The following is a 24,650-nucleotide window of genomic DNA, read 5'->3' as shown; positions in this document are numbered from 1 at the left end:
TGCAATGGGTGATACCTCAGCACCACACTAGTTCAGATGTGTGAGGTTTTTTTATGGTGGCTGGAGTGCCAATTCTGCCACCAACCCCAAAGTTTTTCCCTGCAGGTTGGAGGGCCTACATACAGGGGTGGATGCAGATTAGCGTCATACCTGGTACGGAGCAATTGCAGGTTAAGGGCCTTCACCAGGGACCCACCAGAGCAGAGTCCCTATTGGCATTTACGGGATTCGAACCGGCAACCTTCTGCCAGTGCAAATCCCTACCTCAGACGCTTGGCACTAATGCTGTTGGCACTTTTACAGCCTGAGTAATCCTTGGGCCTAACGCTTAACGTGAGATGCGTCTATTATGGTTACCTGAGTGACACTCGGGACTAGCGCAACGGAGATTAATGTCAAAGTGAAAACAGATCTTGGCAAAGCGGTGTAAATTACTCAAACTCATGACTGTCCGCCGATCCGACAATGATGCTCTCCATCCATTTGTCCATCTCTGACAATCTTCCTTCTTGTGTGTACGCTGATGGGAGATAGATAGATAGATAGATAGATAGATAGATAGATAGATAGATAGATAGATAGATAGATAGATAGATAGATAGATAGATAGATAGATAGATAGATAGATAGATAGTTGGCAGGATTAGATAGATAGATAGATGTGAAAGGCACTATATAGTAGATAGACAGATAGCGTAGTTGACATTATTAGATAGATAGATAGATAGATAGATAGATAGATAGATAGATAGATAGATAGATAGATAGATAGATAGATAGATAGATAGATAGATAGATAGCGCAGTTGGTAGGATTAAATAGATAGATAGATAGATAGATAGATAGATAGATAGATAGATAGATAGATAGATAGATAGCGTAGTTGGCAGGATTCGATAGATAGATAGCATAGTTGGCAGGATTAGATAGATAGATAGATAGATAGATAGATAGATAGATAGATAGATAGATAGATAGATAGATAGATACTTTATTAATCCCAAGGGGAAATTCACATAAGAGAGCAACCCAATTTGGAAGTAAGCAACCGTAATCCACTTGTGACTCATCCAAAGTGAAGATATTTTAGCAGTCCATGTCATAGTGACAGCAGACCACCTTACTGGCGCTTTGTTTGTGTTAATTAACACCAGCAGAAGACTTTCTTAAGGTCTTCTTACTTAAAAGTAGATGCATTTTTGCCATATCTGACCTAAAGTGTTACCGTTTTCTGTTAAAAAAAAAGAATAACAACATTTATTTCTGTCGCACATTTTCATATAAATGATGAAGCTCAAAGTGCTTTACATAATGAAGAAAGAGAATAAAGACAAAGTGAATAAGAAAATAGAGTTAGGGAACACTAATTAACATAGAATACAAGTAAGGTCTAATGGCCAGGGAGGACAGAAAAAAACAAAATGGCTGGAGAAAAAAATAAAATCTGCAGGGGTTCCGAGGCCACGAGACCACCCAGCCCCCCTAACATAAATGACCACACAATCATTCCTCATTGTATTCAGGGTTCTCATGGAAGGACTTGATGATGACGGTCATGTGGACTTCTGGCCTTTAATCCATCAATGTACTGTAGATACATCACGGTACTTTGATCAGGTGGTGGTGGTGCAGATCACAGAAAAACAGAAAAAGAATGGAAGAGAAAGTAGGGGTTAGGATGGATTACGGAGCCACCAGGAATGATATTGATAATTAAATGCATATACAGAGCATCAAGATTAAACTAAGATGAAGCTCTGAGAAAGCCATGTTAAAGTAATGAAAGAAGGATCAAAAGGATCATAAAACCATTGCGCTTTTTCATAAACTATTTTGCTTTTGCTTGCCAAAGATTACCGATAATAGTAAAGGGCTCTGTACCCCTGCCCTTTCCTTATGGAACCTCGGTTAACTTGGTGGTGGGGGTCCTGTGAAGTTGCATTTCTACTGGTGCATTAGTTTTGTGTATTTTTTTTTCTTTGTTTTATTATAAAATAAAACATTTGATTAAAAAACTTGACATATTGTTAATGTTGCACTGTAGACCAGGCAGCAGACAGCAGTTTATTAATCACTCAAAAAAGCATTCGCCTGATAAATGAAAGCAATTCCACGGAAGGTTAATGGCTTTATTATGCCGAAGATATTGCTGCCGTTGTCCTTGATCGGTAGCCCTTAGTTACAAGGGGTGGCTCTTTATTTGTGCTTCTGTATTTATTTTTCTCTTGTGATCAGCAAGCTTTTGACTTATCTTTGAGAACAGCAACATGAGCATCCATTAACTCAGTACCGTTACTAATTGTGGTGTATTTTTATTTTTTTTTTTGGGTTAAAAATGGCTGTTTCATCACCTCACGCGTCGTTATTTTTGGATCCGTGCTGATGGCAGCGTTCATTTTCCCTGTCCCCTTATAAGAACACAGCAGCGTGGAGAGCTTACAGTGCTTGATATCTTTGAACACTGATGGCCACCGACATCCATCTATTGTTTGATTCTGTTTCTAGCATTGAGAGACAGGGTGGTCTTCTGTCACAGTTTTTTGACTTACAAGATAAGAAACAGAATCCGTTGGATGTTATGACTTTAGCAGAAGACCTCACACTCCTCTCCCTTAGCCATCCGACAGATACAAGAAGAAGCCTCAGATTTGCTCGGCATCTCGACACACGTGGGGCTTAATGTGAACACGCTATTGAAGATCAACTCTGAATGTGATGTTGGACAATCAACCACTGGAAGAAATAGAATCCTTCATCTAACTGGTGTGGCCGCTAGGGGTCGCTGTTGCCCCGTGAAACCCACCAGACAGACGTCCAAGGCACACGTGTAAAAGCACCAAAAAGAATCTTTTAATATTTTCTTCAAATACTGTGCACAAAGCTCCACACTCACCACAATTCTTCAATAATTATACAATAAACAATAATCAATAATCACAATCCTCCACTACTCCTAGCAGCATCCGTCACTCTACCACCCAGCTCCGGCTCTCTTTGCTGGGTCTCAACCAGTCCTTTAAATAGTCCTCAACCCAGAAGTGTTCCTCCTCTTCTTCCGAGTCAAACAACACATCATTAGTCCTCAAGTAGCCCGGAAATATTGCGGGCTTCCGTCCTCATGACTCCGAAGTACTTCTGGGTTGTTGTAACAGTAGTAGTCCCCCAGGACTGAGGAAATAGACTCCACGTCCCAGGATGCTTTGAGGGAATCCGGGGAACTGTTGCCGTCCAGGGGAGCTGCCACCTAGCATCCCGGGTGATGCAGTGTCCTGAAAAGACTTCCTTTCCTTCATTCTTTTCTTTCTGGGACGTCCCGGCCGGACAGAACCGCCGGATGTCCATCACACTGGGTAGTGTGGTGGATAAGATGGACGGGGCAGAAGCTGACATCAAGGCATGGATCAATAAGGAAAGAAGAGTGTTTACTCAAATGAGGAATATGCAGAACTCCGAAACGGTTAGCCAAGTCACCAAACTGCAATCGTTCGATACAAACGTCAAATCAGTATTACTATACAGACCGCAGACATGGTGGACAACAAAGGCCACTTCAAGGGGGACCCGGACCTTCACAAATGACTGCCAACACCACATCCTGCGAATCCACTGGCCAGAGACCATCGGCAACAAAGAGCTGTGGCAGAGAAGTAGGCAACAATACTTAGAAGAAGAACAACAACACCATTTATTTCTAGAGCACGTTTTCATACAAATGATGTCACTCCAAGTGCTTTACAAGATGAAGAAAGAAGAAAAGAATAAGATTAAACGATACTAAGTAACAAATAATAAAGCAAGGTCCGATGGCCAGGACGATACTGTATATAAAAAAAAAAAACAAAATCTGCAGGGGTTCCAATGCCATAAGACCACCCGGCCCCCACTAGGCATTCCACCTAACATATATGATCTCAGTAAGTCCTCATGGTTTACAGACTTCACATGGAGGAATTAGATGATGATGATGGTCATGTGGACCTCTGGCCGTCAATCCATCAATGTAGGGACTGCATGGTGCCCTGATCAGGTGGTGGGGGCACAGATCGCCACCACAGAAAACCAGAAAAAGAACAGCAGAGAAAAGTAGGTGTTACTATGGATCACGGAGCCATGATAAAAACGATAATTCAATGCATATACAGAATACCAGGGTTACACTAAGGTGAAACTATGAGGAAGCCATGTTACAATAACGGGTTTTTAACAGTGTTTTAAAGTGCTCCACCGTATTTGCCTGGTTAACTCGTATTTCATATTTTAGGTGCATAACGGTAGAAGGCCGCCTCACCACTTCTTTTAAGTTTAGCTCTTGAAATTATAAGAAGACCCTCATTTGAAGATCTAAGGGTACAGTAAGAGGCATTAGGATGGAGCGAGATGATTGAAGGCTTTGTAAACTGTCAACAGTATTTTAAAGTCAATTCTAAATGGCACAGGTAACCAGTGTAATGACGCCAAGACTGGTGTGATGTGTGCAGATTTTCTTTTCCTCTTTAAGATTCTAGCAGCTGCATTCTGCACTCATTGCCACCGATTGATGTCTTTCTTGGGTGGTCCTGACAGGAGTGTGTTACAGTAAATTTAGCTGACTAAAAACAAAAACGTGAGCTCATTTTTCAGCATCTTGCAAAGTTATAAGGGGTCTATTTTTTGCTATATTTCTTAAATAAAAAAATGCTGTCCTGATAATCTGATTAATATGTGATTTAAAATGTAGGTCCGAGTCAATAATCAACCCTAAGTTCTTTATCTTACAAGAGGTGGTTGGGTCACATTCTGGGAGAACCAGGTGCAAACTTCACAAAGCAGGCTGTGACCTGCAGCCCTCAAGGGACACCAAGAAAAACTGGGTGCAGAGACCTGGGAAATAGCATGGGGGTTAGGATGGAGACAACTGGCGGTGACAGAACAGAACCAATGGGTAGTTTTTGATGGCCTGTGCTCCAGGAGGGGTGAGAGGACGAGATGTTTATACTACTATAGACCTCTGTCCATATTTATCACGCATCTCACAGGAGGAAACCGGTCCTAACTGACTCAAACATCTCACAGTGACACAAATTTGGTCCCACTTTTATTATTATTATGGGTTATTGAGAGTAGATTGATAGGCAAAAGTGGCAAATGGATCCACTTAAAATGAAATCTATAACATAATACAGTGAAGGGGTCTGAATACTTTCCCATTCCACTGTATCCTTTTGGTTTTTATTGCGTCCTTTCCCTTTTTTAACTGATTTGATCCTAAACTTCAGGTGTTGGCCGTTTCACTGTAGGTATTTCATGCCTATTCAATTTTCCTGGGCAGTGGGTGGTTGTGAGGCTCTCAGTTTATTTAACCATTAAATCAGCGTTTCTCAACCTTTACGTATTTGTGACCCGGGTTTTCATAACAGTTTTAATCGCTCTAGATGCACAACATTTTTTTGAAATGTAGATGCATATTTTATTATACCTACTTAACTTTTATCGACATTTATCTAACTCTATATTTATTGTTCTAGTATCAGAATGTAGTTTAAGTTCATTTGTTTTGGTTTCAACAGATGTTTTTTCATATTTTTCATTCTTGTTTTCTTTTTTTCACATCTTCGCGCCCCCCTTTTTGTTACTTCACGCCCCCCTAAGGGGGTCCGCCCCACAGGTTGAGAACCACTGCATTGAATGTATATTATACTGTATATATATATATATATATATATATATATATATATATATATACAGCATCCTCTTTAATAAAATCCCTGTGTGCGTCCAGGTGTCCGTGTGTGTGTGTCTTCTGGTGATGTGCGCATGCGCGGGGCCACACGACACGTGTTCAGTCTCTTCCTGTGCATTCCCTGTGTGTGCAGAGAGAGAGAGAGAGAGAGAGAGACACACACACACACACACACACACACACACACACACACACACACACACACGCACGCAGGCAGGACCGCGCGAGAGACACACACACGCAGGCAGGACCGCGCGAGAGACACACACACACACACACACACACACACACACACACACAGACAGACAGGCCCATGCAAGAGACACACACACACACACACACACACACACACACACACACACACACAGACACAGACACAGGCAGGACAGCGTGAGAGACACACACAAACCACACACACGCACACAGGCCCGCCACAGAGTCAGACACACACACACACAGGCGCACGCTTGCATTGTTGCAATGTTACTTTTCTTGGTGGTTTATTAAATTTCAGATTTTTCAACTGTTCATTTTTTTCCCTGTGCTTAAAACTCATTAAAAAAGGTGTTTTTAGCGAGCGGGTCGTAAGGCTGCAGTGTTAGTTTTCTCTGTTATTCAATGTTTTTACATTTAGTTTACTATTACCCTGTGCATTCGATGGTATAATTAACTATATTTGTGCTTAAAATCTTTAAAAAAATCTATATTTACATACAGTTCATACGGTCTGGAACGGATTAATTGTATTTACATACAATCTTATGGGGGAAATTACTTTGGTTCCACCGAGGTTCCACTGTATTACTGTCCGACAAAATTACAGACATTTTACAGAAATACAAACCAGTATTACTGAGAGAGAAAATGAAAGGCACACAATACAGTGACACATATTACAGCCACATACAAGGTCCCTTGCCATTTAATATCGACTGTTCCTACTAATGTTTATGCACTACTTACTGTTCTAGCGCCCGTTATTGTAACGGGCTTAATGTCTAGTATATATATAAAAGCTAAATACCACTGACTCACTCATCACGAAATCTCCCGAACCATGAGGACTTGGGACTTGAAATTTGGAATTTAGGTTACCCTTAGCCCAGAGGTGCTCACTAACAAATGGTTTTAAAAATTTTGCGCTCCTAGCTCGAAATTTCTTATAGTTTTTTAGACCTGTTTGTACGTCTGTCCGCTTTTCAGGAGAGAACTACTTAACGGATTTAGGTTGGGTTTTTTTCTGTAATTTCCTTGAACGTTCCGTTGATTCTCTCATCGCGCTAAGTATCATAGTTCACTTGCTGTACCAAGTTATTAGCATGAAACCGAGAGAGACTCATCGGGCTGTGGGGCCCCCCGCACTCACGCCTGTGCCTCGGGGCGTAACCTTAACTCCGCTTAGCTAGCAAACGAGAGAACTACTTAACGGATTTAGATCTTTTTTTCTGTAATTTGCTTGAACATTCCGGTTGATTTTGCGACTTGCGCTAAGTATCATAGTTTGCTTGCAGGAGTGATATATTCGTGTTAATCCGAGATGGAGGCTGCGGGCCGAGGAGAGGGGGAAGAGTGACGTCAGGAGTGGGGAGCTGGGCGGGACCATCGTCACTGTACTGTGTCACTAATACGTGGGCGGAGCCGCGGGGATGGCTAGTCTTCTTATATAATACCCCACCGTGGCTGTTCGTTTATGTCTAGGATTTTAAAATCACCCGTCACTCACACACCGTTTGACCTGAAATTCGGTACACAAGTACTACGTGACGTCTACTGTCCACTTTCAAGGTGATGATTGACCTCCAAGGTTATTCCTCTTTTTACTGTTATTTTATTTTATCGTAGAATCAAATGCGTGCAGGCGCCATTCTCACCCCTACCACCTTCACCATCACTTCCCCTACCTCTTCATATCTTAAATCATTCTTGAGGCCGATTGAACACTTAAGTGGCAGCTTAAGTGAAAAATTAAAGAAAACGTACTAAGTAATTGCAACACAAACACTGACTTAATCAGTTTGAACGTGAAAAGATGGCGATGGAAGAAGAGAAGAAGTGGGCCGCTCAGCAAGCACATCAACCTCTGAGCAAACGAATGATAAACGTACAGAGAAAGAGGATGAGAACTAGGAATAGTCAAGTCAAGTGTATTCACTGCGCGTTATCGCGCAGTTCGCCATTACTGGTATTGCATATTTTATTTTGTCTGATTAATTCAGAGGTTATCATAATGATCTGATGGCAACATAGACATGCCAGGCACCAGCGTCAAGTTGTTGGATTGACTTTTGTGATGAAAATGACATGTGAACTTGCATGTCTCACTAGTAATTGCTGAATTGTTTTTTTTTTTTATGATATTTTTGTTAATTTTATTGCACTCCATACAAATCAATCAAGTTTTTACAAAAAGAAAAATTGAGTTAAGGACAAATCGATCCCCCACCCCTGAGAGAGAGAGCAAGGCAACCGGCGTGAAATTAGAGGCTTGTAAACATACCTAAATTAATAAATTCTCTGTGCTTTATGAGCTTATTTTAAAATATTACTCAGTAATTGCTGCATTTCACAACTGTATTTTGAGTTTTACCTGTTTTGTCACATGACTGCCATCGAGTTGTCACGTGATCCATTCCCCATCTATTAGTTCCAGTGGCTCTGTGTGTCCCTATTGGTTAGGATTATCGTGACTGCACGTCAACTTGGGGGTCAAGCCAATTACCTCTGGGTGTCACTGATGCTCAGTACCCCTCTGTCGATCAATTCGAAAACCATTCTTTTGTGAATAAGTTAGCGGCAAAGGTGGTCGGGCAGTTAGGTGGCGTATTCGGTAATTTTTGTTTTGTTTTCTTTTGTCCACCGGCCTCTCGTTCTCATCTCCTGGTATTTCAAGCTCACAGTGATCCCGTGGTTCGTTATCCTTATCACTAAGTAACAAAGAGGGACAGACGTGATTTGTTACGTAAGTTGATAGTGTTGATATTTGAGAAGTCTGCACACATATAGAAGCAGTTTAAGTTGGTCCCACCACAATGTCCTTGCTAAAAATGCCAACGATTAAAAGCATTTTTTTTTGCATTTCAAAAGGTAAAGTGTGACAAGTGAGTAAAACCTTTGACACTGTTTAGTCACTGTGACATCCTTAATCTGTCTGGGCTTTAGTTAGAGTGACACGTATGTCACTGCGCTCTACTGTTCCTCTGAAGGGATCTGCGATGCTGTTTGTTGTAAAGTTCACTAAGAAAATTTAAGGCTACTTTCCAGACATGAAATTATCTTGTTACCACCAAATACCTTTGTTTGATCCAGCAGAGTCTCCTCCCTGGTAAACCGTTAGAAAAAATGAATTAAATAAAATGTAATATTGTCAGTGGACCTCATTATTATCGAGGAGTCGATAACTTGCAGTAAGAGCAGCGCACCTCGCCGAGTGCTTTGAGTGACAGCACAGATGTGGAGACAGCAGACTCATTTAAAATTAAAGACAGAAATGAGAGGCAGAATGTGCAGAAGCGGAGAATCTATAAGAAAAATGAACAGTTAAAAAAATAAATAAATTAAACAGGAAGAACTTTACAGGCATGTGTCTTCATTGCTGATCTATTGATCCCTTTAATCTCTGTCTGAGCACACATACATGTCTCTAGCGCTGGCCAAAACACTCACTCCGTCAGCCCATGTTTACTACGTCAGAACTGTAGGACCCCTGGGTAAGTGCCTCCTTACAGTGGGGCTGCACTGTGCCTTAGTGCCCTGGCATCATTATGTGTACACAAGACTTTTACTGGGGAGGTAAGTAAGTATGCCTGGCCCCTCCATATCAGTCTGTTGCTAAAGTTTTAATGGGTAAGTAAGTTAAATGTTAAGTATGTCTGGTCCTTCTGTATGAATGAGCATGAGAGCTTTACTGGGTTGGAAAGTGAATATATCTGGTTCCTCCATTTCAATTAGAATGAGAGTTTGACTGGATAGGCAAGTAAATATGTCTGATCCCTCTGTGTGAATGAGTATGAGAGCTTTACTGGGTCAGTAAGTGAATATGCCTGGCCCCTCCATTTTAATCAGAATGATGGTCTTACTTGAAAGGCAAGTAAGCACGTCTGGGTCCTCTGTATCAGTCGGTTGCTAGAGTTTTATTGTGTAGGTAAGTGAGTATGTCTGAATCCTCCATTTAAATTAGAATGAGAGTTTTACCGGATAGTTAAGTACCTCCAGTCCCTCCATTTTAATCAGCACAAATGTTTTACTGGATAGGTAAGCTAGTATGTCTGGTCCCTCCGTATGAATGAGTATGAGAGCTTTACTGGGTCAGTAAGTGAGTATATCTGGTTCCTCCATTTCAATCAGCGTAATAGTTTTACTGGGTCAGTAATAAGTATGTCTTGTCCCTCCATATCAGTCAGTTGCTCGAGTTTTACTAGGTAAGTAAGTTAAATGGTATGTATGTCTGGTCCTTCTGTATGAATAAGCATGAGAGCCTTACTGGGTCAGTAAGTGAATATGTCTGCCCCCTCCATTTTAATCAGAATTAAGGTCTTACTGGGTAGAAAAGTAAGTATGTCTGGTCCCTCCGTATGTGTCTGTTGCTCGAGTTTTCCCCTGGAAGTAAGTGAGTGAGTATGTGTGAACCCTCCATTTAAATTAGAATGAGAGTTTTACCAGATATTTAAGTAAGTACCTCTGGTCCCTTCATTTTAATCAGCACAAAAGTTTTACTGGATAGGTAAGCTAGTATGTCTGGTCCCTCCATATGAATGAGCATGAGAGCTTTACTGGGTCGAAAAGTGAATATGTTTAGTGCCTCCATTTTAATTAGAATGAAGGTCTTACTGGATAGGTAAGTAAGTATGTCTGGTCCCCCCATATTAGTCAGTTGTTGGAGTTTTATTAGGTAGGAAAGTATGTCCAGTCCCTCCATTTTAATCAGCATAATATTTTTACTGGGTCGGTGATAAGTATGTCTGGTCCCTCCGTATCAGTCTGTTGCTAGAGTTTTACTGGGTCAGTAAGTGAGTATGCCTGGCTCCTCCATTTTAATCAGAATGATGGTCTTACTTGAAAGGCGAGTAAGCACGTCTGGGTCCTCTGTATCAGTCGGTTGCTAGAGTTTTATTGTGTAGGTAAGTGAGTATGTCTGAATCCTCCATTTAAATTAGAATGAGAGTTTTACCGGATAGTTAAGTACCTCCAGTCCCTCCATTTTAATCAGCACAACATTTTTACTGGATAGGTAAGCTAGTATGTCTGGTCCCTCCATATGAATGAGCATGAGAGCTTTACTGGGTTGGAAAGTGAATATATCTGGTTCCTCCATTTCAATTTGAAGATCTTACTGCATAGAAAAGTAAGTATGTCTGGTCCCTCTCTATCAGTCTGTTGTTAAGAGTTTTACTGGGTCGGTAATAAGTATGTCTTGTCCCTCCATATCAGTCTGTTGCTCGAGTTTTACCCTGGAAGTAAGTGAGTATGTCCAGTCCCTCCATTTTATTCAGAATGATGGTCTTATTTGATAGGCAAGTAAGTATGTCTGTTCCCTCTGCATCAGTCTTTTGGTAGAACTTTCCTTGGTCAGTAAGTAAGTATGCCTGGTGCCTCCATATTAATCAGCACGAGAGCTTTACTGGGTTGGTAAGTAAGTATGTCTGAAGTGGAAAGATGTAGAATGCAGCCGAGCTCACAAGAATACAGAACAGAGACACAGAAGCACAATTCAGTGAGAATATAGTCACACATGCGCACACATTTATTTATTTTCTTCATTGAGTTAGTTTTACAGCTTGTGACGATGTGGGTTCTGGCTCCACGCTCCCTTTGATGTTTGAAGCACTTGAACCCAACACCGTCGATAATGTAACCGAGTGAGCTAGTCAATGGAGGCAAATTACTGAGCAAGGGGAAGGTAAAAAGTGCAAAACAGTGCTTTTATTAAAAACAGTCAACAAAATAAACAGTGTTCATAAAGTGCAGTTCTTCAATAAATAAATAATCCATTAAAAGAACATGTGGAGGTTAAAACCAATAGAAAAAACAATCCTTTAAAAACCAGAGGTTAAAATCTTCTTTAGGAAGCAGTCTTAAAAACCAACAACCAATCCGGTGCATCGTTTATTAGCGTCTCACCTGCTTATCCCGTTTGGGCCAAGCAGCAGGCAAGACGCTCTCTGCAGCTGCCCTCCTACAACACACGCATGAGACTGGAGACCTCCCGAACCCTGGCTCCGGTATGGCACTCATCCCAGCCTCGGAGAACTTGGTTTCCACCAACGGCCAGGTCGCTCACGTTGGGGATTCCAACCACCAAGTCTCCCGACTTCCGCTGCCTTTCCGCGGCTTCTCTGCGGCCAGTCGCTTTCACCTGCTCACTCCCGCTACATGGTCGCTCAGCGGGAGCAACCTCAACTCAAGCGCCTGGGTGTCGGCCTAACACCCAGCTTCCTTGCAGCCTGCCATGAGCGCTCGATCGCGCGCTCACCACACGCACGCTCCACGTGTCTGTCTCTCCTGCACCGCATGCTTCCTCGCTCCCTCTAACCTCTGTCCTCTTTCCTTTCCTTTTTCTCTCCGATCGTTTCCTTACACCTCTTCACCCATCGAACGTTTCTTGTACACCTCCCCGCAAAACCAACTCGCGCTTCTTTTAAAACGTGAGGGGCCATTCCAGCTGTAGCATTAGCCACGGGAGCAATCACGAATGTGGGCAGTTCCTCACCTGTGCACATGGTGAGAAACGCCCACATCGACGACTGCCCCGCGGCTCGCTACAACAACGCCCCCTCACGAAGCCGCCTCGGGTGCGGTGATTATCTATTTAAAATGAATGGCCTTTTCTCAACGAGCTGTGGACCCATAACACCACACAGCTGTGATTGGCGCCTTAATGTGATACGGGTGGGCAATTTGCTGCGGCCCCTTATAGAATTCCTTTCTTTCTTTTTCCTTTTCTGTGAATGTGCTCTCAGAGTCCCGTGTGTCTGCGCTGGTACTTTGGGAAGTGCATAAAGCACAGGGGAGTCTGATTTTCACTCGACGAGTCTGCTGCCAATGTGCAGTATGTCATATTTGTTTATGGTCATTTTAGTTTGGGCAGACATACTTATGTAAATGATACGAAAACTGCAGTGTGGACGGAGATCACTTGATAATGTAGCAGTGTGGACGTAGCCTTAGATGGATGTACTGCTAGAGGCTTCAGAATAGGAGGTCCATGGGACAACATGGAGGAGGAGGAGGTCTGCATTCCCTATTCTGGTTGGTGACTTTAGGATTGGCACATATCATGCATGGTGTGCAGGCTTCACTAGTAGTTTGACAAAGAATGAGCTGTCTCATATGAAATAAAAATTGCGTATAGCCTTAAGTGTGCAGACACAGCATGATCAACAGCTGAACAAAAGCTAGAGCACCCACCTCGCTCTGTAAATTGCCTTGTGATCGTTCACACTGTTAATGGTGCCATAATGCTCTTTATGAAGAGTGAAGCCTGTTATGAAGTATTTGGAGTCCTCACACACTTTTTTGCATGCGTGGTAACTTAACAAATGAAGGTAATGGCTCACGGAATTCTCTTTGTTTGGTTTTAGCACATCCACATGTACTTGACCGAGAAACTTCACATTCCAGTGTGGGGATCCTACGCCATCTTTGCCTTTGCTACTCTGCTGACTGGACTTTTCTTTGGCCTGGTAGGTCATCCTCATAACTCCAGTAACCTCTTTTCTTGAATTTCAGCACGCGGCGCCCTCCTAAGTGTGAATGGATTGATTGGCCCGTTGTGCACGCAGACTACCCTTTATCCTCGGAATTAAGGATTATGTGTAGCGAATGCTATTAATTATGTAAACTTAATCCCACCACTCAAACAACATCATGTATTAACGTGATTTTGCAACTATTGCCAGCTGCGCTCAGTTGTCGCCAGGCAGACGTGTGCTCCGGTCATCAGGTGACAACAAGTGAGAAGGAGAAACTTTGAATATGACTTTTGTTCAGTTCTTGTCACTTGACTGCACACTGTATGGACAATTTTACTGGAAGCAACAGGCAATATCTTTGGGAAATAATGCAATACTTTTGCAAAACTCCACAATTATTATTATTTTTTTTTTGAGTGGCAGGAATAAGTTTCCATAGATAATTAATTTTTTTTCTTTTTTTGATTAATATGGCTGTTCTTTTTTTCACATTCACAGATACTCGTACTAATTGCCGACTGTTTATGTCCATCCAAGCCGCAAAGTAAAGATACCAAAACAGGTAAATTCTGTTAACGTTGTGTAACCCTTGTGTAGTTATACTTTAATTTACATTGAGAAGGCAGGGCTCACGAAAGCGTTCATCAGTGATTTTGATTCACATTTAAATGTCGTGTGCATTTTCAGTCCTTCCAACAGATGGCACCTATGACGTAGATCATGTGATGCCCTCGACACCAATCACAAAATACCCTTTGACTCAGATAACCCTAATGTTAACCATAGTGTAACCGGGCATGCAATGTCCGCTTTGTGACTGGTTTTGAGGGCATTTTGTGATGTTGGGGCATTCATTACATGACTGACCTTACAAGTAATGCTGTCTGTTGCTGTCTATTAATAATAATAATAATTATTAAGGCAGTTTACAATTACAGTACATCCTGCTAAACATTTGTAGTAATAAAATGCATTACTTGAAATGTTTGTGATACACCATTTGTTGGAATGGCACAGATACAGCAACTGGACAGGCACACAGATACACAGACAGTTGCCCTTTTATTAAGGTGGTCTGGCTGTGTTACCCGTCAAAGATGGGGTTCAAATGTAAGTAAGCAACGTAGACCTCAGGTTTTATGTTTGCAGTGCGCCATCTAGTGGAATGTATTTTGTAATGCATGTAGTAATAAAGAGCACCGTATTTATTATTCCCAGAACTTGACACAACAAAAAATTGGGAAGGATACTGTCCCAAAGAGGTTCTCTCCCTCGGTCCTTCCACCCAGTCGGCGTTCTGGCCGGGTACTGGTCCTGACCATCCGTCACACACTGTTACTTGCTTTTAATTTTAATGTCATCAGTATCTTTTATTTATTTATTTTCTTTCTCCAGAGGTCTATTTAAAGAATCTCTCGTCAGATGATGAGCCAGGTAACTTTTCAGAAGATACCAAACTGTCTGAGATGGACAATGAGCAGGAGGATCAGGCGTCAGGAGAGGACATGGGAAGTGATGAGGCATCTGGGACAGAGGGCCAAGAGGACGAGGACGAGCTTCACAGGAACTCGTATGATGACATTGCAGCAAGTGGTGTAAGAAAGAGAAAACAGCAGGATTCGGGGGAGAACGAAGAAGACGACTGAGCAGCAATAGTGCTTTGTTTTTTTTTTATCCAATGGGGACCAAAGAAAGAAGCCACTTTTGGACTATTTCATAAAATGATTACAATGCATAGCTTTTATAGTTTTATACAGTTTTCACTGTACTCAGAATTGTTACTTTATATTTCTTAAATTGTATGCATATACTATGTGCGTGTGTGTATTTATATATATATATATATATATATATATATATATATATATATATATATATATATAGTAATGGGATCTGAAAGTATGAGAACATAATACTATGTTTTATATTTATATAGTGTATATATATCCCCATCAAGCAGGATGCATATTTCTAGAATCCTTGACCTAAAAAAGAAAACATCAGATTGACATATACTTTGCCCAAAAATATTCAAAGAAACTCACTAAAAATTAACAAATACACAAAACATCACCCCACAAAATTGTGTATGCAACCAACCCTGCAACTTGATAAGTGAAATTTTAAATAGGAAATAAGAAAAGATGACAGAGTCGTCTCTGACCTGTGTACTAATGAAATGCATTGTGCTTTTCATTCCAAGAGATGGTGCAGGCAGTCAGCACTTTAACCTAATAAAGGAAATTTTAACTAGAAAAAAAGACAAGAAAATGAAGTTTTTGTTTGTGGTTGCCATTCCATCTGCATGTTTTGTTCTTTGAGGCATGGTGGCGCAGTGGTTAGCACAGCTGCTTCCCTAGTGACCAGGAACAATTACAACACCATTAAAAATCCACTCAAAATGTTTCTGAACATTCCATAATTTCACCGAATTTGAGGATACGTGAACTCCGCAGGGTTCCCTCGTCACTAATGATAACGTATGACACACACACACACACACATTGTGACCATTGGAGAGTGTGAAGGTTTACACCATCCAGTGTTGTGTTAATACAAAGACAACATAAATCACTTGGCTTTGCTATTGTATTTCATATTTTCTTTCTAGTTGTGAATCTGTTCATTTTTATTTTTATATTCTGTATGCATTGTTTGAAAATATGTTTAGCATTTTGCACCTATTTATATTTTAAGAAAGTCTTTTAAAGCTTTGTTCATTCTGGCAGAACAGAATGCAAGAGATACAGCAACAGTATTTTATCAGAAGTGTTTGTATTTTGAATTGTTTGATCCTTATTTTTGAATATTTTTTTAGCATTCACTTTTATTGAAACAAATAAGAATAGTGGACTGTAGACCTGCCACAGATGTGTCTGTAAATGAGTTTGTAAAGACAAACCTCACCCAACAACTGCTGGGCTGGTCCATTGTTTGTATTAGAGTCTCCCTCTAGTGGTGGAAATTAGTACAGACATTAACTGTTCTATCGCAGAGCTTGTTTTTAACAAAGAAAGTAGTTTTATATTTGTAATTCATTACTGCCATCTGTCCTCGTTATAAACCATTTAAAATCTGGGATAATAAGAAACATAATGCATTTCTCCTTCTGTGATTAACCTGCAGTATATTGGGAGTATTGGCAACTTGTTAAGTATACAAAATGTTTTATGACACAGGAGTGTAACATTCAGTGTTTAATGAGATTGTTATTGTTTACGTGTTACTCGTTTAGATTTTGAAGGAGTTCCTAATGAAGACCACCCTGTAGTCCGTCCCAGCTCTCTATGTTTGTCCCCAAATTCCTTCCAGTTGTCTTTTCTTTTTTTCCATAATAAAATTTAAGCTACCGCCATTTCACTGTTGTGTCCGAGTGCTTGAATGGTCACAATGGATAGTCAATGGAGTAAACTTTGTCTAGTAATAGTAATACCGCCATTATTATTATTAAATATCATTTCATGGGAGGTCCCTCATGGATTCCTTATAACTTGATCAAGAGCTGCTGTAAGTATATAATATATATAACAATAATATATAAAAATAATAATAATAATAATAATAATAATAATAATAATAATAATAATAATAATAATAATAATAATAATAATAATAATAATGGTGGTGGTGGTATTACAATGAATGTGTTATGTCATAATTACTATTGTTATGGGGTTATTACTTTAAATTTCAACAACACCTTTATAAAAAGTCATAATACTAACTCGGCATACAATACAACTGTATAGATAGATAGATAGATAGATAGATAGATAGATAGATAGATAGATAGATAGATAGATACTTTATTAATCCCAAGGGGAAATTCACATACTCCAGCAGCAGCATACTGATAAAGAACAATTTTAAATTAAAGAGTGATAACAATGCAGGTATAACAGACAATAACTTTGTATGATGTTAACGTTTACCCCCCCGGGGTGGAATTGAAGAGTCACATAGTGTGGGGTCTCCTCAGTCTGTCAGTGGAGCAGGATGGTGACAGCAGTCTGTCTCTGAAGCTGCTCCTCTGTCTGGAGATGATCCTGTTCAGTGGATTCTCCATGATTGGCAGGAGTCTGCTCAGCGCCCGTCACTCTGCCACGGATGTCAAACTGTCCAGCTCCTTGCCTAAAATACAGCCTGCCTTCCTCACCAGTTTGTCCCTCTTCTTTATGCTGCCTCCCCAGCACACCACCCCATAGAAAAGGGTGCTCATCACAACCGTCTGATAGAACATCTGCAGCATCTTATTTCAGATGTTGAAGGACGCCAGCCTTCAAATGAAGTATAGTCGTCTCCGTCCTCTCTTGCACAGATCATCAGTATTGGCAGTCCAGTCCAGTTTATCATCCAGCTGCACTCCCAGGTATTTATAGGTCTGCATCTTCTGCACAGTCACCTCTGATGATCACGGAGTCCTTGAGGGGCCTGGGCCTCCTAAAATCCACCACCAGCTCTTTGGTTTTGCTGGTGTTCAGGTGATGGTGGTTTGAGTCTCACCATTTAACAAAGTCCTTGATTAGGTTCCTATACTCCTCCTCCTGCCCACTCCTAATGCAGCCCACCATAGCAGTGTCGTCAGTGAACTTTTGCACATGGCAGGACTCCGAGTTGTATTGGAAGTCCGATGTATGTTGGCTGAACAGGACCGGAGAAAGTCCAGTCCCCTGCGGTGCTCCTGTGCTGCTGACCACAATGTCAGACCTACAGTTCTCGAGACGCACATACTGAGGTCTGTCTGTAAGATAGTCCACAATCCATGACACCAGGTATGAATCTACTGCCATCTCTGTCAGTTTGTCCCTAAGGAGCAGAGGTTGGATGGTGCTGCAGGGTAGAGTGTTGCATAGATTGTGTGTGTGTGTGTGTGTGAGTTTGTGAATGAGTGTGTGTATGTGTGATTATTTCTGTGTATGTGTGTGAGTGAATGTGTTTATGTCTGTGTGTGTGAGTGAGTGCATGTGTGTATGCATTTGTGTTGTGTGTGTGTGTATATTCTTTTTTCAAGTCTATGACCAACCACAAGTGTTACCTGTAAGTCACCACCTAATAGTCAGACGTAATACACAACCTGCCAAATAAGCAAACCAGCCACTGTGGCGCAGCATCAGAGACATCGTGTCAGGTGCTGACGTCTGAGGTTCGATTCCCATAAGAGAATGCAAACCTGACAAGTCCCAATAAGGGCGAAACACGCGTCGTTTACTCTTTCTATTATTTGGCAGATACAGTTTCATCTATATCTATATATATATATATAGTGAACTGGGACCCGGACACAGGCAGACGGACAACATAGTTCCACTACACACTGTTTATTTACAATAATATTTACAATTTGTGCTCACGTGCACCCCCAGTGCCTCCAGCACCGTTCCCCCAACTGTCCAGGCCACACAGTCTCTGTGCCTCTCTCCTGGCCACCTCCAGTCCTCTCTCCAGCTCTGTTCTCTTCCACCCGACATCCACTGCTGACTAGAGGGAGACGGCCCCTTATATGGGAACCCGGATGGGCTCCAGCTGCTTCCCGACAATCAGTCCTGGCCACACCCCAGTATGGCGGAAGTGCCGGCTGCGCACCCGGAAGCCATCCGGGTGTCCCCTGTCGTCTTCCCCCCAGCACTTCCTGGTGTGGTGGAAGTGCTGGGCTCCAGGGATATGCAGGCATTGGGGCTTCCAAGCCCTTTACCCGAGGCCCCCTACATAACCAGGACGGACACAAGCCCTCCTCCGGTCCTCCTGGGTGTCCCAGCCGGGGATGGCCGGCCGTTTATCCCTGCCAAAACCCCTAAGCCACCAGGTGGAGCCCTCCCTGCAGTATGGAGGTTCTCCGAAGACCAGCAGGGCATCATGGACATTGCAGTTTTTATACGCAGCCCTGCTGTATGCCGTGGGGGCCACTAGGAGACGCTGCAGGGAGGAACAACGGGTATTTTCCCTACGCCTCAGAATCACACATGGACAAGGGGAATGATGTGCTTCCGGGGTGAAGAAAAGGACTTTTTACCTGACCCGGGTCAGGGAATATTAAAGGACTGTGGGAGCTCCCAGACGGTGAGCTGAGCTGGGTGGAAGGGTGGCAACGCGTTTGGAAGTGGAGGATTGATTTATTGTATTGGTTTGTGATTGTTTAATGACTTTAGTGGAGGAGAGGGCGTTTTGTGCACTGTGGCAATTAAAGAAAGTCAACTTGTTAACTTTTACCTGGTGTCTGGAGTCGTGGACAGGGGTTCAAGGGAGCGAGAGTGCCCGCTATCTGTCACAATATATATACTAGCTGTCCTGTGGCTCTTCCCACATAGTAGAGCCACATGTTGGAACGTACCTTTCATATATGTACTGTATATATATATATATATATATATATATATATATATATATATATAAAGTCCAATATTTGTCTGTCTGTCCGCTTTTCACAAGAGAACTACTTCACGGATGTGTGTCGGTTTGTTTCTATAATTTGCTTGAACATTCGGTTGATTTTGCGACTTCTCTCTTATTTCATTAAGTATCATAGTTCACTTGTGGTACTGATATATATGCGCTTATCCGAGAGAGAGACTCAGCGAGCCGAGGAGAGGTGGACGAGGTGTATTTTGTATCCACTTAGCTTGCGAATGAGAGAACTACTGTATGCATACATAAGTATCTAAATTTATATAAATAAAATATGTACTGTAGTGCCCACCGTAATGACAAAGATCCATTTTTTCTTGATGTCCCCCCACTGCTCCACAGTTTACAATTCCAAATTAAACATTTCCGACGTGGTGATTAAAGTGCACATTGCAGGCTGTCATTTAAGGGGAGCTGCAGACATTTCGGTCACACAGCACTTTCTGTCTCCGCAGTCCCCCCACTTCTCTAAAGTCTGTCACACAGCACTGGCAGGTCTCTTCAAGCCGCTGTCATATTTAGTTCTGTGTCCCTCACATGTAATGACTGCTTGATGTCTGCCATTCACAGGTGCTGAGGGTCTTCTCTGCTGATGCTCTCTTAAGGTTGTTGAAATTTTACAGATTTTTTTAAATTGTAAAATAAAATAAAGGACCAAACAAAATGAAACAAGAACACAATTAGTAAGAGAAAAAAAAAAGCAGCAACTGCAGCCTGCCAGTCCAGTTTGTTTAGCTGACACTTAAAAACGTCCCCTGCAACTGAACAGATGACTTTCTACCACTAAGAAATGCCAATGGCGGTTTTCGCTGCTTTACTGCTCAGAGTCCACACATGGGGTCACATCCCGCCCTCACACAATCGCCCTTTACTGGATGGCTCCGGGGGGTCTGGGTGGGCTGCCATTATCACAGACCTTTATTTGTTTGGCTCTTTCTAAACTGATCAGATACACTTGTGCTTTTTAATCTTGTCTTCAGCTTCTGTGATCTCAAAAAAACAAACAAAAAAAAAAGTTACACACACAGACATACAGACACACAACACACACACAACACACAGACACACACACACACACAGACAGAGACACACGTGCAGACACACAGACATGCAGACACACACACACAACACACACACACGCATACACAGACACACACACACACAGAGACACACATGCAGACACACACACACAGACATGCAGACACACACACACAACACACACACGCATACACAGACACACACACACACACACACACAGACAACACACACACACCACACACACGCATACACAGACACACACACACACACGCACAGACACAACACACACACGCACACAGACAACACACACACACTCACACACGCGCACACACAACACACACACATGCATTCTCATTGGATATAAATTCAATGTAGTGTTCTGGTCTTCTTCTGGAACGTAATGCTCCATCAGTGAGGCTAGGAAAGTTCTAGAATGGTTTAGGAGTAGGATGGTCAAATCTCCTTAACGTGTTGGCCTTCTTCTGGACTGTGATATGTAGTGTGTAAGGAGTATGTGGTATGTAATTTTAATTTTAATTATGTATACTGTAATATGATGCAACCAAGGAGAGTTCTGGACTGTTCAAGGAGAAGGACAGTGGATTCGGCACAATGTATGTACTGAGCTTCTTAACTAGGAGAATTATTTCTGCAAAAATGGAAATAATGTTCTAGAATGTTAAAGGAACTGGACAATGAATTCCTCAAAATGTGGTGACATTCATAGTAGCCTGATGCTCCATACTGCAAATGAAATAAAGTTCTGGAATATTTGAGAAACCTCACAGTGAAGACATATACCGACCTTCTTGTGGAGCTCAATTCTCGGTACGAGGAGGCTAAGAATGTTCTAGAATGGTTTAGGAACTAGACAATGAAATCATCCTAATGTACCGGCCTTCTTGTGGAACTTGGCTAGGAAAGTTCCAGAATATCTGAAGAAAAGGATAATGAATCCAACATGGTGTGCTGGGCTTCTTCAGTGTTTCTTTGTGCTAAAATGGAATTCATGTTCTAGAATGTGTCAGAAACCACATAACGAGCTCAACCCAAGGTATGGACTTTCATTAGTAGCCTAATGAAAGAAACTTCTGGAATGACTCAAGAGCAGCGCAGTGCATTCATCACAATGTACTGGCCTTGTTTCTGGAACTACAGGTGCCGGTCATAAAATGAGAATATCATGACAAAGTTGATTTATTTCAGTAATTCCATTCAAAAAGTGAAACTTGTATATTAGATTCATTCATTACACACAGACTGATGTATTTCAAATGTTTATTTCTTTTAATTTTGATGATTATAACTGACAACTAATGAAAGTCCCAAAATCTCAGAGAATTTGAATATTGTGAGAAGGTTGAATATTGAAGACACCTGGTGCCACACTCACTCTAATTAGCTAATGAACTCAAAAGCCTTTAAATGGTCTCTCAGTCGAGTTCTGTAGGCTACACAATCATGGGGAAGACTGCTGACTTGACAGTTGTCCAAAGATGACCATTGACACCTGCACAAGGAGGGCAAGACACAAAAGGTCATTGCTAAAGAGGCTGGCTGTTCACAGAGCTCTGTGTCCAAGCACATTAATAGAGAGGCGAAGGGAAGGACAAGATGTGGTAGAAAAAGTGTACAAGCAATAGGGATAACCGCTGTACCCTGGAGAGGATTGTGAAACAAAACTGTGGGGGAGATTCACAAAGAGTGGACTGCAGCTGGAGTCAGAGCTTCAAGAACCACCAGGCACAGACGTATGCAAGACATGGGTTTCAGCTGTCGCATTCCTTGTGTCAAGCCACTCTTGAACAAGAGACAGCGTCAGAAGCGTCTCGACTGGACTGCTGCTGAGTGGTCCAAAGTTATGTTCTCTGATGAAAGTAAATTTTGCATTTCCTTTGGAAATCAAGGTCCCAGAGTCTGGAGGAAGAGAGGAGAGGCACAGAATCCACGTTGCTTGAGGTCCAGTGTAAAGTTTCCACAGTCAGTGATGGTTTGGGGTGCCATGTCATCTGCTGGTGTTGGTCCATTGTGTTTTCTGAGGTCCAAGGTCAACGCAGCCGTCTACCAGGAAGTTTTAGAGCACTTCATGCTTCCTGCTGCTGACGAACTTTATGGAGATGCAGATTTCATTTTCCAACAGGACCTGGCACCTGCACAAAGTGCCAAAACTACCAGTACCTGGTTTAAGGACCATGGTATCCCTGTTCTTGATTGGCCAGCAAACTCGCCTGACCTTAACCCCATAGAAAATCTATGGGGTATTGTGAAGAGGAAGATGCAATACGCCAGACCCAACAATTCAGAAGAGCTGAAGGCCACTATCAGAGCAACATGGGCTCTCATAACACCTGAGCAGTGCCACAGACTGATCGACTCCATGCCACGCCGCATTGCTGCAGTAATCCAGGCCAAAGGAGCCCCAACTAAATATTGAGTGCTGTACATGCTCATACTTTTCATGTTCATACCTTTCAGTTGGCCAACATTTCTAAAAATCCTTTTTTTGCATTGGTCTTAATTGATATTCTAATTTTCCGAGATACTGAATTTGGGACTTTCATTAGTTGTCAGTTATAATCATCAATCCATCCATTTTCCAACCCGCTGAATCCAAATACAGGGTCACGGGGGTCTGCTGGAGCCAATCCCAGCCAACACAGGGCACAAGGCAGGAACCAATCCTGGGCAGGGTGCCAACCCACCGCAGCGGTTATAATCATCAAAATTAAAAGAAATAAACATTTGAAATACATCAGTCTGTGTGTAATGAATGAATCTAATATACAAGTTTCACTTTTTGAATGGAATTACTGAAATAAATCAACTTTGTCATGATATTCTCATTTTATGACCAGCACCTGTATACAACAATATTTTCCAACAGACGGTGCCCTGCAAACGTTTAATACTGAGGTCTACATGGATTGTTTAGGTTTCAACCCATCTTAGTCATGGAGCACATAGAGAGAGAGAGAAAGAGGAAGAATGAGAGAGAAAGGTTTTTGAATTGAACTTTATTAGAAAGACAGAAGTCTATGAATAAATTAATAATCAATTACTAAAATGCGGCTTTCAGTTTAGCAAACGTGGCCGATCTGTGGTAATACTAGGACTTTAGATGCCCTTGAATATGATCGCGTTCGTTTTTAAACTCATATAATAATCCATTTTTCAGTCCCAAGTTGAGTCTACACTGGCATCCGCTCCCTAGGCACTAAACCGACGGTGTCGCGCGGCCGCATTGCGATATGAATTTCCCAGCTAATTAAACGGGGGCTTCTTTAGAATGAGGCCAGGAAAACGGGGCACTGTTCTTTAAGCTGAAAAAAAAAACAAAAAACTTTTTTTATTGTTACTAAAACAAGTAGAACACCATTCCATTTCGAGATTTCTTCTCTATCATCAGAAGATGGAAAACGACATTCCTTTTAAATTGTTAATCAAGAGGGACTTTGAATTCAGAGTCGTCTTCGGCACGGCAGTTTTCATTGTCTGCCAATCGATCGCTGAGTGGATTACTCGCCGTGGGGGACGTGGGCGTGGCTTCGCGATCGTCGGCGCTGCTGCCGCTGGCCTTCCTTACCTGATAATCCGACTCTGAAAAGCGCAGCCCGAGCCCTTTACTCTAACGATGAGTTACTCATTTTGACTCTGGTGGTAGTCAGTTCACCTCCGCTTTTTTTTGTTTTTTTACCAAAAGTGGGCAGGCAAAAAGGGGAGGTAAAGTAAACATCAGTTGATAAAATTAAAAAAAAAATCTAAACTTGATAGTTAATGATTGGCCACAGGGTTCAAAAGCAAAG

General features: G+C 41.9%; 1 protein-coding gene across 1 annotated transcript in view; it reads left to right on the top strand.

Annotated features, from left to right (window-relative positions):
- Nucleotides 1-16,767, top strand: part of tmx4 (thioredoxin-related transmembrane protein 4) — a 94,357-nt gene extending 77,590 nt beyond the window's left edge. Inside the window, exons 6-8 of the mRNA XM_039738130.1 lie at nt 13,297-13,398; nt 13,906-13,969; nt 14,803-16,767. Coding sequence (XP_039594064.1) covers nt 13,297-13,398; nt 13,906-13,969; nt 14,803-15,053 — 417 coding nt within the window. The 3' untranslated portion in view covers nt 15,054-16,767. The remainder of the gene's footprint in view (nt 1-13,296; nt 13,399-13,905; nt 13,970-14,802) is intronic.
- Nucleotides 16,768-24,650: the final 7,883 nt, after the last annotated feature.

Source organism: Polypterus senegalus, chromosome 16 (assembly GCF_016835505.1).
Source record: "Polypterus senegalus isolate Bchr_013 chromosome 16, ASM1683550v1, whole genome shotgun sequence".
NCBI classification, from domain to species: Eukaryota; Metazoa; Chordata; class Cladistia; order Polypteriformes; family Polypteridae; genus Polypterus; species Polypterus senegalus.
This window is presented reverse-complemented; position numbering and strand designations above follow the sequence as displayed.